The following is an 18604-nucleotide window of genomic DNA, read 5'->3' on the forward strand; positions in this document are numbered from 1 at the left end:
AAGTTCTCCATTGGTATTTTTTCCACTTATACCTTTTGCTAATTTCAAGAACAACGAACGAGAACTGCGGATCTCCACTTTTAAAGAGGAAGAGCGAAAGATCTGATGTGTGGAAAGTGTTAAGGATACAAAGCTGAAGCCAGATGTGGTGGATAACAAAAACCGAACATTTTTTCTTGGATAAGATAGTCTCCTAAGTTGAACTCTCAGAAGATGATGATTTCTTGAACTTTAATTTGTTTTGCAGAACAATGCTTTTGTTTTAACATGACCCATAAAAGTCTTTCTTTAAATATTTAACTATTTTTATTTATTTAAGAGCAACAAAAAAATGTTTAACAGCGATGTTTTTTTGAAAACACCGATCTCTAGATTAGTGTGATTACTGCTGGCCAGGCGGAGCAGGTCTGCGATAACAATTCGATGTCTTATCGACGCTATCGATATTACCGATAGCCCGTGTCATCGATGGTTTGACGCAGCAGCCGAGACGTATATTGTTAACTGTTCTCGGGCAAAAAAGAAGAAACACACCATCCAATCACAAACGGAAGCAGAGCAGCCAATCACCACCAGGATGAGCAGCCAGGGACACCATAAGATGCAGGGGTGCGGGGGCGGTCTGTCCGGCGGCCTGCAGAATGCGGCATCCAGCGCCTCCGGCAAGAACAACGGTGGCGCCCAGGATCAGGAGTTCACCGACGAAATCGACCTGGGCGACCGCTTCTCGGCGGACATGGCCCGCCTCTGCATGAACGAGCGCTACGCGGACGTGGAGTTCATCGTCGAGGAGCAGCGCCTGCCAGCCCACCGTGTCGTCCTTGCCGCCCGCAGCGAGTACTTCCGGGCGCTGCTCTACGGCGGAATGGCCGAGACCACACAGCGCCAAATACCGCTGGAGGTGCCGCTCGATCCGTTCAAGGTCCTCCTGCGCTACATCTACTCGGGCACCCTGGTCCTCTCGACCCTCGACGAGGACTCCGTCATCGATGTCCTAGGCATGGCCAATCAGTACGGCTTCCAGGACCTGGAGATGGCCATCTCGAACTATCTGCGCCAGTACTTGGCCCTCAGCAATGTCTGCATGATCCTGGACGCCGCGCGACTCTACAACCTGGAGGAGCTCACCCAGGTGTGCCTCATGTTCATGGACCGCAATGCCGCCGAGCTGCTGCAGCACGACTCCTTCAAGACCCTGTCCAAGGTGGGTTTAAGTCGTATTGATTGATTGTATATAATACTAATGCTTATCCATGCAGGAATCGCTGGAGGAGGTGCTGCGACGCGACTGCTTCTTTGCCCCCGAGGTGCAGATTTTTCTGGCAGTGTGGAAATGGAGCCGCTACAATCCCAATGTGGACATCCGATCGGTTGTCAGCTTTGTCCGCCTGCCGCTGATGAACCTCGAGCATCTGCTGCAGGTGGTGCGTCCCTCGGGCATCCTGGATCCCGACAAGATCCTCGACGCCATCGACGAGCGGAGCACCTCAAAGACGCTGCCCTACAGGGCAGCCCTCTGGCCGGAGGAGAACGTGGCCACGGCCAAGTTTCTGTCGCGCTGCATTCAGGGCGAGTGCCGCACCGCCCTGCTGGACGGCGATGTGACCACCTACGACATGGAGCACGGCTATACGCGCCACTGCATCACGGACAGCAACGATGCGGGCATTGTGGTCGAACTGGGCACGCTCTGCATGATCAATCATATCCGCATGCTTCTCTGGGACAGCGACAGTCGGGCGTACTCGTACTTCGTCGAGGTGTCCGGTGACCAGCAGCATTGGGAGCGCGTGGTCGACTACAGCGACTACCACTGTCGCTCTTGGCAGTACCTGTACTTCGCAGCGCGTCCCGTGAGATTTATTCGCCTGGTGGGAACCCAGAACACAGTCAACCGGGTAAGTTAGCACCTCCTTGGGGTTATGCGTCGTACATTACAACGTCTTAATCTTGAATTTAATCTCCTACGAATAGGTATTCCATGTGGTGGGACTGGAAGCTATGCACACGGCCAAGGTACCGCGACTCATCGACCATTTTGTGGCGCCCAAGGCGAACGTGGCCACCATCGAGATGAGCGCCATTGTGACGGACGGTGTAAGTCGCACTCGGAATGCTCTGATCAATGGAGACTATGTGCGGTATGACTGGGACTCGGGTTACACGTGCCACCAATTGGGCAGCGGTGAGATCGTCGTTCGTCTTGGCCAGCCCTATCACGTTGGCTCCATGCGCCTGTTGCTGTGGGACTGCGATGACCGCACCTACAGCTTCTACATCGAAACCTCGACGAACCGCAAAGACTGGCAGATGGTGGTGGATCGACGCAATGACAAGGCACGCTCCTGGCAGAACTTCCACTTCGCTCCGCGACCCGTTGTCTTTATCCGCATTGTGGGCACTAGGAATACAGCAAATGAGGTTAGCAGTGGGCCGTAGCCTTTGAGATTTTTGTACTTATTGCTTTTTCTTTTAGATCTTTCATTGCGTCCACCTTGAGTGTCCCACCCAGGACAAGGGTTACCTAAAGAAGATTGCCGACATGGAAAAGGAGAAGGAAAAGAAAGAAAAGGAGCGGGAGAAGGATAAGGCTGTCAAGGCTGTAGATGACAATATTGCCTCTACCTCGGGATCCTCGTTGGTGGTCCTCGCCGAAAGTCCCTCCTCTTCCGGCAGCCAAAGCGTCTTAAAGTCCACCCACTGGCCCCCGCAGACACAGTCTCCCAAACCGGAGCAGACCAAGGAAAGGGCAATGGCCGTTATGCCCGCCATGCTAACCAACTCCCCGTCCACCACGCCGACGCTGCCGGCTCCCCTGACTCCAGCCGTCTCGTCGCCCCTTAAGCAGGAGCGTAACGAGCCGAGGAAGAGTCCAAACGCAAGTTCCAACACCAGTCCCAGTCCCAGTCCAAGCAGCAATCAAAGTCCAAGCCAAAGTAGGAGCAGAAGCGAGAGTACGGAGCCTGAGCCAGTGCCACCTTTGGTGGAGCTGGACACGAAGGAATCGCGCTGAGCCCTGCAGCAGATGATGATATTTTGTACTTGAAATACTCCTGTGGTCAAACTGTTAATCCCGGCAGACTGTGTGTACCCTGTTAGTTGCGCTTAGTTGTAGTTTGCAGGCCGTGCTGCTCTTGTTATCTAGTCCTCCCCAGTGCCCGCCCCAAATCATTCGCATCGCTAGTTGTTTTTGCGCTCTTACCTTAATCTATATATACAAATTATATATGTATGTATATTTTTGATTTATTGTGATCCAAAATGAGAATTCCTTTTGTTTGCAAGGCAGCAGAGTTATTTATTTAAGCAATACCACTTAATTCAATGCACATACTTATCGCGAATTCGAATCCGATTTCCGAGCAGCTGTACCAAAATTGTATACGATATCCGATCACCGAGTCGGATTCTGTCCAGAGTTGTGTCCTGTCCCATGTCCTTAACCAAAACAATCCAGTTGATCCGCAACTCATAGTCTAGGCTCTTGGAGCGGCCCAAAAAGTAAGCTCCATTTATTAGGCAATTTTTGTCATAGTTTGTACTGCACCCAAATAAAAGCTAACCAAAAAAAAGAATAAACGTGTTCTCGTTTGACTTCGGTGGCAATTATGAGAGCAGGATGACTCGATAATGATGACAAGATCGTGATAAACCCGAGAGCACACTTAATTGTCGGGAGAAGATAACGGCCTTTTCGTTCCCAGTTTGCGAAGTTCCCAGCTAAAAAGCTTCGACCTATACACCTTATGGTGAACAGCTACAACAAGTATTCTATTATTCGATCTAAAAATCCGTACGTTATTTTTTACCTCCATTATTTATTGTGACAAAAAATAAAAATGTGTTTTTTAAGTTCTCCTTACTCAGCTAAGGGGAGTGGGAGGGAGATGGAGATATGCAAGCAGCAAACGACTATTCACAATAATGCACACCCCGCAACAGGGTCACCTAGCGTCTTATTGTATCCGAGATCTCAGGGTTTATACAGACGGACGTAATAGAAAATATATAATTGTAGGGTCAGAAACGCTTCATTCAACCTGTTACATACTTTCTGACGAATCTATTATAATCTACGAGTAATGGATATAAATAGCTCGTCCATCATTAGAAATAACTTTGTTCCTAAATTCCTGAAGGGCGTTTAAATTGTTTAAAAGACAGCGACACTTCAGTATCCCGGAAACTTCAGTCAACTCTTCCGCAGTTTTTTTGAAAAACTTGAAATCTTTATACCCTTGCAGAGGGTATTATGATTGCAGTCAGAAGTTTGCAACGCAGTGAAGGAGACGTTTCCGACCCCATAAAGTATATTTATTCTTGAATAGCAGCACTAGACGAGTCGATCTAGCCATGTCCGTCTGTCCGTCCGTTTCTACGCAAACTAGTCTCTCAGTTTCAAAGCTATTGGGCTGAAACTTTCCCAAAAGTCAAATTATATCTTTGGTGTTTTTAACATAAACCCTCCTACCCTTGGAACTAACATTTTTTTATTAGTTCTGAATTTCGAATTTAATTTTATCAAAATCAGACGACTTTATCATATAGCTGACATAGGAACAATTGGAAAATTGGTGGGAAAATAATATGAAACAAAATTATAGCTTCGGTGTTTTTTAACACATAACCTCCTGCGCTTGGAAATAACATTTTTTTATTAGTTCTGAATTTCGTATTTAATTTTATCAAAATCGGACGACTATATCATATAGCTGCCATAGGAACGATCGGAAAATTTGTGGGAAAATAATATGAAACAAATTATAGCATCGGTGTTTTTTTGACATATTATCTTATACTATTGGGAATATCATTATTTGTATTTTTAAATTTAATAATTATAACTGCAAGGGTATACAAGCATCGGTTTGCCGATCTTCATTGTTATTATTTACTATTACTATTACTATTACTATACTACTACTATATACACTATTACTAATTTAATTCTGATTCTGCTTTTAATTCTATCTTCTTTATTTTTCTCTTCTTTTAAAGCTCTTTACTCTCATTGTGTTAAATTTTGTTTGAAGCGAACAGAAGTCTTAATAAAACTAAAATGGGCAGAAAAAAAAATGTTCGCATTCTCCCCGACGGGGAATTGAACCCCAGTCTCCCGCGTGACAGGCGGGGATACTAACCACTATACTATCGAGGATTAGGTATTTTTCGAAGTATCCTAGGAGATACCAACAAAAATTTATACATACACGATTCAAACAGTGTTGGAAGTAAACAATTAATTTTATTGTGTTCTATGAAACCAAGATCATATAAATATCACAAAAAGTGCGCTTTCTCTATTTGTGAGTATTGCACAGTCGATTAACATTTAAACTTAATTAAAATATCATTTTATAGCAGTCGGTGCTGAAAAAAATCCAACTTTTTGGTCCATATTTGTAAAAAGAACTGTGTACCTAAATAAGGCCTAGTATTCAACCTAACAAAAATGCGTCCAAAACCAAAAACTTTATATACAAAAAACGTTGTTTTTTTATATAAAGTTTTTGGTTTTGGACGACTTTTTGTTAGGTTGAATACTAGGCCTAAGACACATTGAATTTAAACTAGGAAACATGGCGCCGAAAGTTTTTTTTAAAAAAGGCGTTTAGATTCTTGATAAGATTCATATTTATGAAAAGTCAGGGCAAATGTGACTTGCCAGAAAGTTCCAAGCCATGTATCTGGGTAGTTCAAAGTCATAATGCAAGCTAAAAGCAGTTTTAGGGCTTTAAAGGTACAGCAACACATATTTAGCACTTAAGATCCTTCAAAACGTCTTTGAAAATACTGGTGTTGATAAATATAGTCAATTTAGGAGAAATCAAGTCGCTACCGCCGTAAAAAATGAAAAAAAGACGGAATACATAAAAAAACGAACTAATGTCACTTGAGACTTTAGGTGTTAAAAAATAAACAAAAAATAAATTTAGTGTTTTTCTTCTTTGTCCGACAGTAGATAAAATGACAAACAAAATGAGGTGTGTTTCATGAAGATCCACTTACCAGGACACGCATAGTGATGAAAATAAAATCAGAATTGGTTTGGCAAAAAGCATGCGTTGCATACAAATTTATACTGACAGACTACTTTAATATAAACATTAAAATGTCGCTATGCGTATCCTGGTAGGTTATTGGCCGACCTTTATGAAACTCACCTCATTTTCTTGGTCTTTTATCTACAGTTGTACAAAGACGAAAACAAAATCTATATTTTTAACAAATCTATATTTTGTATTATTTTTTAACACCTAAAGTCTCATGTGACTTTAGTTTGGTTTTTATATTTTCTGTCTTTTCTTCAATATTTAACGGCGGTAACGACTGGATTTTTCCTAATAAGACTATATTTATCAACACCACTATTTTCAAAGACATTTTGAAGGATCATAAGCCCAAAATATGTGTTAGTCTACCTTTAAAGCTTTAAAACTGATTTGAACTTGGATGGTGACTTTGAACTACCCAGAGACTTGGCTTGAAACTTTGTGGCAAGTCACATTTGCCCAGACTTTTCATAAATATAAACATTTTCAAGAATCTAAACGTTTTTAAAAAAAAATTTTCGACGCCACGTTTCTTAGTTTAAATCCAATGTATGCTATTTAGGTACACAGGTAATTTTACAAATATGGGCCTAAAAATTGGATTATCTTCAGAACCACCGACTGCTATAACATTTTTTTTTAATAAGGACAAATGTTAATCGAACATAGTTGGAAACAAGTTTTTCCATAAAATAATATGTTGACTGTGCAATACTCACAAATAGGGAAAGCGTACTTGTTTTGCTATTTATGATGACCGTATAAAACAGTTTTCACATAATGTACCTAATTTAAGACATTGGTTTACATACAGCTTATTAGAGAAGTAATCTAGCTTACATGAATCGATAAAAAGTCAAAAACAAACAAAAAACATTAAGAAATATTACACATATTACACACAAAAACCTTATTGTTAGTGTCAAGGTATGTGTTCTACTTATAAATAAGGATTTTGTAAATCATAAGAAAAAACCCTATAGATAATTGAACGTAAAACTGATCTTATATACGTATTAATCAAATCCCCAAGCAGTTGGCTTGGCTAAACCTATTCCAGCTCTTTCCGGGCCAAATTGGCAGGTCTTTTACTTGATCTAGATTCAGGAAGCATCCCAGGCGAGATCTAAATAATTGAGGAAACAACAGTCAGATAAGACTAAATTCAATTAGATAAAATATCAACTAACCTATGCATAACCAAAGTAAAGGCTGTCTTTGGGCCGATACCGGGAATTTTCTGCAGCTCCTTCACGCTGCCCCTGTTGAGCAGGTCAAGGAATAAACTTTTATTATGGGCCATCCATTCATCGGCTGGAGAAGTGTTGTTTCTCGAACGACTTCTTTTTGGGGGAGCTTCAACCCGTGTAATGAGATCCTTGAGCTGGCTAAATTTCTCCTTTTTTACCGAGACGGAAGAGGAATGTTCTTGGCTTGCTGACTGTTGCGCGTTGCGCAAATTAATAACTTTGGGAATGACCCCGTAGCTCTGCGGTCTTTGGTTGGCTAGACGCATGGAGCGTCGGAGAATAGACGGTTGCTTGGGAACAGTAATCAAAGTCTCCTCCATTGGCTGGATCCCGCTGAGTTCCTTTAGTATGCTGGATGACCGCAGACTTATGGGACTGACATTTGTCCTGAAGAGCTGGGTGCGAACTGTGGCAGAGATCGACGGCATCTCAGCTGGCTCCTCCTGCTCATCAACCTCGGCAATGCTCACTGCGGTGGAGTGCAGGCTGCTGGGCTGTCCATTTCCCACACCAGGTGGGGGCATCAGTTGCCTGTCCTTTTCGATTTCGGCCCCGCAGAGGATCGTTTCCGGCAGCACGCCCTTTGCTTCGGAACTCGTCAGGATGAGCCGAACGAATGCATCGTGCTGGAGGACCTATCTTGTTCTGGGTTCCATCTCCACAATCGCTTCCTGGACCTACCCATCGAGCATGTGCGTCAGGTTATCTGCACCTATGCCAAATTACATGCGATTTCTCTGGCCGGGAAGCGTCAGTTTCCTGAGAGAATGCATAAACTCCAGCAGCTGGTGGACATCTTTGAGCAGCGACGTGAGGATCATGCGTTGGGTGTCTACTTTGAGAATCTCAAAGGAAGTGCCCTTTCTTCACTAGTCTCACCGGGGGATGATCCCTACAGGATTCGCCTGGAGGCGTACTTTGCCAGAGGGTCGTACTTTGAGTTGCTGCTCCCTTTGATCAGCGGATCCAATTGCGAACCCTTCGCTGTTATCTGCCATGGCGATTGCTGGAACAATAACATCCTTTACAAAAGAGCAGAGGGGGGAGATCTTGAGGATGTTCGCCTGATCGATTGGCAACTGATGCGATATGCCTCCCCGGTCAACGATCTAGCCTATTTCCTCTTCACATGCACCTCGCGAGACTTTCGCCAACGGTACCTCAAAAATATGGTGGAGGACTACTACGAGGAGTTGGGGCTGCACCTAAACAGGTAAGAGAAACCAAATCTGAGAGATTTGATGGTAGTGTTTCGAACTTTTACACTTTTGCAACAGATTAGGCGAGCAGTTGGAGCAACTTCTTCCCCGTCCTGCCTTCGATGACCAAGTGGCCACCAAAGCTCCTGTGGGCTTGCTCCTCGCCATGATGGTTCTGCCCATCGTGACAATGCAGGGCCAGGATGTGCCCGACCTCCAAGCGATCAGCGAGCGAATCGAGGCCGGAGCCACCACGGATCTGCAGGGCGCCGGATTCCTGGGCGTGGGCAACGAGGCGACTTTTAAACAGCGTATGCGAGAGGTGATCCTCGACTGCGTGGACTTTAACTATATCTAGGAAGCAATGGGTATGGAAGCTCACCTTTTGGCGAGCCACTTGCATCGGATTCAGGCGGAGCTTCTTGGCGCTGGTGCCAAAGCGCAAAGTGGCCAACGTCTCGCTAAGATCGCATCGATGGGGACTGATGCAGGCCAGGAAAGTTAGATACGATTGCGCGGTGAGCGAATCTGGAAAGGATAAGGAGATTAAGTACATAATTCTTATATTGGAATTATAATCAGGATAATTATACTATCAATAAAGGTTTTAACAAAACAGATGCTTTAAATCAGCGGTCGGCACGGAATACAATGACCTTTTGTCATTTATTTATGTGAAAATTGCTAGAATACAAATTGTAACTACAATGTATTGGTTTCGTAAATTATTGTTCTGTGGGCGCCACAGTTTTGCGGTGGTATAAAAACGACCAAATTAAGAAATATGAATATGCAGAAGCGTAACACTCTATGAACGTTTCCACTCACCTTGTAGAACTGTGGTGAGGACACTGTCGCGGTAGGGAATCACAGTGCGGCCAGCCGCCATGGACATCACCACCTTGTTGATGCTGAGCAGTCCCAGGTTGATGTTGACTCCCTCCTGCTTGGCCACGCCCTCGTGCCCGGTGCGCCTTACACCCTCCGATCCGGCCAGATCAACTATATTTAGTCTCGCATGGCTGGTTTTACTTTTCACATGTATGGTTACTATGGCGAGTGATCTGGAACTGCTGGAATTCATCTTGGTAGAGCGATTCCCCGTGCCCTGTTGCAGCAGGTCCTGCAGATCCTCTTGGCTGCTCAAGGGAAGGCAGGTGCATCTGTGGCAACGCGCAGTCACCATAGGCGTATGTGGTGAGGAGCCCAGGAGATCATAGGCTTTTTCGTTGTAAATTTCGATAAAGGAAGCGAACACCTGGATGGGCTTTTTTTCGTTCTCCTGCTTGGCATTCACACGCTCTAAGATGTCGGCCAGACAGCCAGATTGGAGGGAATATACATATGTATTGAAAGTTGGATTCCATTATGATCATTAGGCCAAAATATATGCCATTTGAAAGAAAAACCCTATTTTAATATAAATATTTTGACACTAAAAGCATAGTTCTATGTTTTGAGCATATGGTATAATGAAGTGGTTGAGTTATTCTACTTAGACACGGGATATTCTAGCTTTAAAATCGTTTTGAAACTAAAAGTTTAAAGTGATCATTCAACTAATGATGGATAGCTATTGGGATACACTAACTATAATAATCTCCCCAAAAAAAATTGATCTGTTGGGAAAATCAAGGGCTGCTATGAGCAAGGAACTGGAACCCACCTTGTCCGGAGGCGCCATTCCCATGGAGTAGCTTTTCCCCGTTCCCGTCTGCCCGTAGGCCAGTGCCGTGCACTGGAATCCCTGGAGCGCCTTCTCCACCAGCGGCAGGATCAGAGCCAGGTACATCTCATCCTGGCCGACGGTCGACGGGAAGGCGTGGTCGAAGTGGAATTCATTCTGCTCCACCACTAGCGACTGAAAATTGCAGATACATGGTCAGTTACAGTTAGTTGCTTGGGTCCCAAAATTTATAATTGTACCTTTCCATCGCCCCATGGCGGAAATTCAACGACGCTCGGCTCCCGACGCCCCAAAAACTGGCGGTAAGGCGCCTCGCGGACGGCAATGCGCACTGCGCTCAGTTTGTCCATAAGACCTTATTTTGTTTTTATTCCAAATTTTTCTTGCTTGGCTTGGCTGTGGTTTGACGTGCCGTTGTTGTTTTTGTTTGAAAACTCCGATTTTGGGCAATTTTGATTTTCGCTTTTCGATATCAGGAGACGCTATTTGATATCGAACCTATCGACAGTGTGACGGTACGGTCCCACCAAAATGTTGGCAGCGATAGCCGAGACACCCTCCTAACATTTGCGTGTGATCGTATACGAAATACCGTCGGCATATCTGGTATTTTTCCTGATATATACCGAAATATACCGACAGTACAGTCCCACCAAAATGTTGGCAGCGAAAGCCGAGTCACCCTCCTAACATTCCATTAGCTTTTTGGCGCACTTTTTAAATCACATGTTTTCACATGTCATGCTAAGCCTAGTAAGCTCAACTGGCTGCTTAAGCCAACGAGCAAGCTCAGCCTTGGCAACAAAGTTTTGCTGTTCAAATCAATTGTGGTGTTCTTAAAGACGTATTGCGTCCAATTATGGGGCATGGCGTCAGAATCGATCGTCATAAAAGTCCAAAACCGGGCGCTGCTTATGATTGCAGATGCGCCTTGGTACATCAGGAAGGACGCCCTAGCTAATGACCTCCACATTCCCTGTATTAGAATAAAGACTAACCGGCATTGGAGTCGGTACAACAAACGCCTCACTGCTCACAGCAACACACATAGCGGCTTCCTTGGCCAACCCAACAATTAAAAGAAGACTGAAGCGAAGGCAATTGCTAAAAAAAAATAGTTAATCATCCCTCATATCTATTCCTGTTATCTGTTTTTCACAATATCGAAATGTCCGTCAAATTAGCGTCGGTGACTTAGCGGCGCTGGCGGAACGGTGGAATCTGGAACATGGGGCCAATTTTTATTTTTTGTTGTTCTCGGCTTTTTGGGGCCGAATCGAAAAATATTAAATGCAAAGTTGTTTAGAATAAAAATATCTATCGATCTAGATAGTTTGCAAACATATCCGACTTCTAGAAATTTATTAAAAATCTATTTAAAAAATCAGGTCCTCACAATTTTGTTTATTGCTCCCCTCACAGAGGTTGTACCAATATGCACGGTAAACCTGGTTATTGGGCGTTAATTCAAGTTTCTTGTCAAAAAGTATCATTGAGCTAAAGCCGTCAGTTTTTGAGAAAATAGCTTAACAGTGAAGGCACCTCGGATTTTCCCCATACAAAAAAGGGGGGCAAATAGTAAATTGCACAGGGCTCCACTCTCAGACGTTGTACCAACATGCACGGTATATTGGCAGATTGGGGATCGCCTAAAGCAAATTCAGTGCAAAAATCATAACGATAAAGCCGTCAGTTTTTGAGAAAATCGCTTTACAGTGGGGGAAGATAAATAATTAAAAGAAGTGGCGCCAGGTTAAAATTTGAACCAGTAAGTTCCAAGACATGAACCACTATGTAAGAAATGTATTCAGGACACTAACCATATGGCAAAAAATTATGTTTCGACGCTATCTCTATTTGTAATAATTTTGACTTTCACAGACGTTGTACCAACATGCACGGTACCTCGTTGGAAAGGAAATTCATTTTGCTAACTAACAAATGCGGTTCGGCGAACGAAAAGCCGTCAGTTTTTGAGAAAAAAGCATAGTGCGTTGTGGGCATCTCATTTGTTCCAAAATTGTAACTAAGAACACATGAACCTTATATCGATACCCTATATCGATACTTCGATAAAAACGAATGCACGAGGGCTGGAGAAGAAATAATTAATATATTTTACTGAAACTCTTAAAATGTGAATTTCTAATAAACTACGGACCCGATTTTAATAAATAATACATCAAATTGATCAGGTGAGCGAGTATAATCGAAGGAATGTCTTTATTTCGTTGAAAATATTATTAAACATAATTTCGTTTTTATGTATTATGGCGCCAAGATGTTGCCAGAGCGCAAGGGCAGCTCCTACAAATGCACGAGGGCTGGAGAAGAAATAATAAATATATTTTACTGAAACTCTTAAAATGTGAATTTCTAGTAAACAAGTAAACTACTATTTCAATAAATAATATATCAAATTGATCAGGCATGTCTTTAATTCGTTAAAAATATTCTTGAACACAAGTCCGTTTTTATCGGATTTTTTTTTTATTTTATTAGTGTACTTTATAAAAAAAATAATTGTAATGAAAATCGGTGGGAAACAGGTAAGGAACTCAGAATTTGTACAAAATACACGAATTTGTCATACCCTACAAAATATAATATTAAAAAAACTCGATATTTTCCTTAGTGTATTTTATAAAACAACAATTGTAATGAAAATCGGTGGGAAACAGCATTGTGTAAGGAACTCAGAATTTGTACAAAATACACGAACTTGTCATACCCTACAAAAAAAAAATTAAAAAAACTCGATATTTTCCTTAATTTTAATAAACGCTGCTGAAACAATCTTGCGCTGCGTAAGAAGCTCAGGAATCTGCATGCCAAATCCTAATAGCCTAGCTCTTATAGTTTCCAAGATTTCAGCGTTCATCCGGACGGACATGGCTAGATCGACTTGGCTAGTGATCCTGATCAAGATTATATATAATTTATGGGGCCGAAAACGCTTCCTTCTGCCTGTTACATACTTTTCGACGAATCTAGTATACCCTTTTACTCTACGAGTAACGGGTATAAAAATAAAAATTCGACGCATTTACTTTTGATGTTTTTATTTCTTGATATTTATTTATTGGCCATCAGCCTTATCGACGGCCGCCTCCTGATTTTCCCACCGATTTTCATAACAATTATTTTTTTTTTAAATACACTAAGGGAAATATCGAGTTTTTTTAATATTATACTTTGTAGGGTATGACAAATTCGTGTATTTTGTACAAATTCTGAGTTTCTTACCTGTTTCCCACCGATTTTCATTACAATTATTTTTTTTATAAAGTACACTAATAAAATAAAAAAAAAGTCCGATAAAAACGGTCTTGTGTTCAAGAATATTTTTAACGAATTAAAGACATGCCTGATCAATTTGATATATTATTTATTGAAATAGTATTTTACTTGTTTACTAGAAATTCACATTTTAAGAGTTTCAGTAAAATATATTTATTATTTCTTCTCCAGCCCTCGTGCATTTGTAGGAGCTGCCCTTGCGCTCTGGCAACATCTTGGCGCCATAATACATAAAAACGAAATTATGTTTAATAATATTTTCAACGAAATAAAGACATTCCTTCGATTATACTCGCTCACCTGATCAATTTGATGTATTATTTATTAAAATCGGGTCCGTAGTTTATTAGAAATTCACATTTTAAGAGTTTCAGTAAAATATATTAATTATTTCTTCTCCAGCCCTCGTGCATTCGTTTTTATCGAAGTATCGATATAGGGTATCGATATAAGGTTCATGTGTTCTTAGTTACAATTTTGGAACAAATGAGATGCCCACAACGCACTATGCTTTTTTCTCAAAAACTGACGGCTTTTCGTTCGCTGAACCGCATTTGTTAATTAGTAAAATGAATTTCCTTTCCAACGAGGTACCGTGCATGTTGGTACAACGTCTGTGAAAGTCAAATTAATTAAAAATAGAGATAGCGTCGAAACATTATTTTTTTCCCATATGGTTAGTGTCTTGGAAGCTTAGAACAGGGTGAACAATTTTGTTACAAATGAGATGCCCACAACGCACTATGCTTTTTTCTCAAAAACTGACGGCTTTTCGTTCGCCGAACCGCATTTGTTGGTTAGCAAAATGAATTTCCTTTCCAACGAGGTACCGTGCATGTTGGTACAACGTCTGTGAAAGTCAAATTAATTAAAAATAGAGATAGCGTCGAAACATTATTTTTTTCCCATATGGTTAGTGTCTTGGAAGCTTAGAACAGGGTGAACAATTTTGTTACAAATGAGATGCCCACAACGCACTATGCTTTTTTCTCAAAAACTGACTTCTTTTCGTTCGCCGAACCGCATTTGTTAATTAGTAAAATGAATTTCCTTTCCAACGAGGTACCGTGCATGTTGGTACAACGTCTGTGAAAGTCAAAATTATTACAAATAGAGATAGCGTCGAAACATAATTTTTTGCCATATGGTTAGTGTCCTGAATACATTTCTTACATAGTGGTTCATGTCTTGGAACTTACTGGTTCAAATTTTAACCTGGCGCCACTTCTTTTAATTATTTATCTTCCCCCACTGTAAAGCGATTTTCTCAAAAACTGACGGCTTTATCGTTATAATTTTTGCACTGAATTTGCTTTAGGCGATCCCCAATCTGCCAATATACCGTGCATGTTGGTACAACGTCTGAGAGTGGAGCCCTGTGCAATTTACTATTTGCCCCCCTTTTTTGTATGGGGAAAATCCGAGGTGCCTTCACTGTTAAGCTATTTTCTCGAAAACTGACGGCTTTAGCTCAATGATACTTTTTAACAAGAAACTTGAATTAACGCCCAATAACCAGGTTTACCGTGCATATTGGTACAACCTCTGTGAGGGGAGCAATAAACAAAATTGTGAGGACCTGATTTTTTAAATAGATTTTTAATAAATTTCTAGAAGTCGGATATGTTTGCAAACTATCTAGATCGATAGATATTTTTATTCTAAGCAATTTTGCACTTAATATTTTTCGATTCGGCCCCAAAAAGCCGAGAAAAACAAAAAATTAAAATGGGCCCCATGTTCCAGATTCCACCGTTCCGCCAGCGCCGCTAAGTCACCGACGCTAATTTGACGGACATAATATCGAACATATTATATTTCTTGCGTTATGATAAAAAGTATACTGAAAAGTATATATAATTTAGTATGTCCGTCAAATTAGCGTCGGCCTGTTAGCAACGAAAGTGGAACGGTGGAATTTGGAACATGGAGGCTCTTTTTATTTTTAAATTTTCTCGCTTTTTGGGGACCAAATCGAAAAATCTAAAATGCTAGATTGTTAAGAAAGAAAAGATCTATCGATCTAGGTAGGTTTGGGACACATCCGAGGTCTATTAATGTTTCAAAAATGCATTTGAAAAATCGTGTCTCCACAATTTTGTTAACTGCTCCCCTCACAGAGGTTGTGCCAATATGCACGATAAGCCAAGCTATTGGGGCTTAATTCAAGCTCCTTTTCTGAAAGTTTCATTAAAATCAAACCCACAGTTTTCGAGAAAATAGCCTAACAGTGACGCAACCTCGGATTTTCCCCATACAAAAAAGGGGGGCAAAAATGAAATTACCTACGGCTCCACTCCTAGAGGTTGTGCCAAAATTTTATCAAAATCAAACCCACAGATTTTGAGAAAATTGCTTTACAGTTGGGGGTGTTAAAAAGGTTAATAAAAGGCAGTTTAATCCAGAAACTGAACCATTGGATACTAAGACATGAACCACAATGTAACAGCTTAGCCATGACAATCATTCGACGCTAACTTTCTATAACTTTATACAACTCTCACAGAGGTTGTGCCAACTTGCACGGTATGGCATTCGGAGGGGCATCATTATAGCTAATTTCTGAGTTAATTACAGGCAATTCAAACCCACAGTTTTCGAGAAATTCAAGTATTTTCAATTATGGCTTTTGCCACGCGGTCACACTGTCCAGGCCAGCGAGAAATCGTATGCACACCTGACATCAACCATCAAAATATATATGCAAACTTTAATTAATTCATACAACTCTCACAGAGGTTGTGCCAACTTGCACGGTATCGCATTCGAAGGGGCATCATTTGAGCTAATTTCAGAATAAATTACAGGCAATTCAAACCCACAGTTTTCGAGAAATTCAAATGTGCGTCAAATTAGCGTCGGCCTGTTAGCAACGAAAACGGGAACGGTGGAATATGGAACATGGGGCCCTTTTTATTTTTAAATTTTCTCGCTATTTGGGGACCAAATCGAAAAATTTAAAATGCTAGATTGTTAAGAAAGAAAAGATCTATCGAGCTAGGTAGGTTTGGGACACATACGAGGCCTATTAGTATTTCAAAAATGCATTTGAAAAATCGTGTCCCCACAATTTTGTTAACTGCTCCCCTCACAGAGGTTGTGCCAATATGCACGATAAACCAAGCTATTAAGGGTTAATTCAAGCTCCTTGTCTGAAAGTTTCATCAAAATCAAACCCACAGTTTTCGAGAAAATAGCCTAACAGTACCGCAACCTCGGATTTTCCCCATACAAAAAAGGGGGGCAAAAATGAAATTACCTACTGCTCCACTCCTAGAGGTTGTGCCAACATGCACGGTATATGGGTAGATAGGGGATAATCTAGGGACTGTTCTGTGAAAGTTTTATCAAAAACAAACCCACAGATTTTGAAAAAATTGCTTAACAGTTGGGGGTGTTAAAAAGGTTATTAAAAGGCCGTTTAATCCAGAAACGGAACCATTGGATACTAAGACATAAACCACAATGTAAACAGCTTAGCCATGACAATCATTCGACGCTAACTTTCTATAACTTTATACAGCTCTCACAGAGGTTGTGCCAACTTGCACGGTATCGCATTCGAAGGGGCATCATTATAGCTAATTTCTGAATAAATTACAGGCAATTCAAACCCACAGTTTTCGAGAAATTCAAGTCTTTTCAATTATGGCTTTTGCCACGCGGTCACACTGTCAAGGCCTGCGATAAATCGTATGACCCGTGACATCAACCATCAAAATATATATGCAAACTTTAATTAATTCATACAGCTCTCTTAGAGGTTGTGCCAACTTGCACGGTATCGCATTCGAAGGGGCATCATTAAAGCTAATTTCTAAATAAATTTCAGGCAGTTCAAACCCACAGTTTTCGAGAAATTCAAGTCTTTTCAATTATGGCTTTTGCCACGCGGTCACACTGTCAAGGCCTGCGATAAATCGTATGACCCGTGACATCAACCATCAAAATTTATATGCAAACTTTAATTAATTCATACAGCTCTCACAGAGGTTGTGCCAACTTGCACGGTATCGCATTCGAAGGGGCATCATTAAAGCTAATTTCTGAATAAATTACAGGCAATTCAAACCACAGTTTTCGAGAAATTCAAGTCTTTTCAATTATGGCTTTTGCCACGCGGTCACACTGTCAAGGCCTGCGATAAATCGTATGACCCGTGACATCAACCATCAAAATTTATATGCAAACTTTAATTAATTCATACAGCTCTCACAGAGGTTGTGCCAACTTGCACGGTATCGCATTCGAAGGGGCATCATTAAAGCTAATTTCTAAATAAATTTCAGGCAATTCAAACCCACAGTTTTCGAGAAATTCAAGTCTTTTCAATTATGGCTTTTGCCACGCGGTCACACTGTCAAGGCCTGCGATAAATCGTATGACCCGTGACATCAACCATCAATATATATATGCAAACTTTAATTAATTCATACAGCTCTCACAGAGGTTGTGCCAACTTGCACGGTATCGCATTCAAAGGGGCATCATTAAAGCTAATTTCTAAATAAATTTCAGGCAATTCAAACCCACAGTTTTCGAGAAATTCAAGTCTTTTCAATTATGGCTTTTGCCACGCGGTCACACTGTCAAGGCCTGCGATAAATCGTATGACCCGTGACATCAACCATCAAAATTTATATGCAAACTTTAATTAATTCATACAGCTCTCACAGAGGTTGTGCCAACTTGCACGGTATCGCATTCGAAGGGGCATCATTATAGCTAGTTTCTGAATAAATTACAGGCAATTCAAACCCACAGTTTTCGAGAAATTCAAGTCTTTTCAATTATGGCTTTTGCCACGCGGTCACACTGTCAAGGCCTGCGATAAATCGTATGACCCGTGACATCAACCATCAAAATATATATGCAAACTTTAATTAATTCATACAGCTCTCTTAGAGGTTGTGCCAACTTGCACGGTATCGCATTCGAAGGGGCATCATTAAAGCTAATTTCTAAATAAATTTCAGGCAATTCAAACCCACAGTTTTCGAGAAATTCAAGTCTTTTCAATTATGGCTTTTGCCACGCGGTCACACTGTCAAGGCCTGCGATAAATCGTATGACCCGTGACATCAACCATCAAAATTTATATGCAAACTTTAATTA

General features: G+C 41.4%; 2 protein-coding genes, 1 non-coding gene and 1 pseudogene across 3 annotated transcripts; 2 read left to right on the top strand and 2 right to left on the bottom strand.

The window, feature by feature from the left end:
• The first annotated feature begins 461 nt into the window (after positions 1–461).
• Positions 462–3579, top strand: BTBD9 (BTB (POZ) domain containing 9). Its single transcript, XM_017067786.4, has 4 exons — positions 462–1204; positions 1260–1898; positions 1975–2421; positions 2477–3579. Exons 1-4 carry the CDS (start codon positions 578–580, stop codon positions 3011–3013), a joined length of 2250 nt encoding a protein of 749 aa, XP_016923275.2. The 5' UTR covers positions 462–577; the 3' UTR covers positions 3014–3579.
• Positions 3580–5086: 1507 nt separating this feature from the next.
• Positions 5087–5158, bottom strand: TRNAD-GUC (transfer RNA aspartic acid (anticodon GUC)). Its single transcript has one exon. It is a non-coding gene; the product is annotated as a tRNA-Asp (tRNA).
• Positions 5159–6775: 1617 nt separating this feature from the next.
• LOC118878370 (kinesin-like protein Nod) lies at positions 6776–10694 on the bottom strand (annotated as a pseudogene).
• LOC139353346 (uncharacterized) lies at positions 7864–8535 on the top strand. The gene has a single exon (XM_070997272.1). It carries the CDS (start codon positions 8071–8073, stop codon positions 8518–8520), a length of 450 nt encoding a protein of 149 aa, XP_070853373.1. The 5' UTR covers positions 7864–8070; the 3' UTR covers positions 8521–8535.
• Positions 10695–18604: the final 7910 nt, after the last annotated feature.

The sequence above is a fragment of the Drosophila suzukii genome, chromosome X, assembly GCF_043229965.1.
Source record: "Drosophila suzukii chromosome X, CBGP_Dsuzu_IsoJpt1.0, whole genome shotgun sequence".
Taxonomy (NCBI): domain Eukaryota; kingdom Metazoa; phylum Arthropoda; class Insecta; order Diptera; family Drosophilidae; genus Drosophila; species Drosophila suzukii.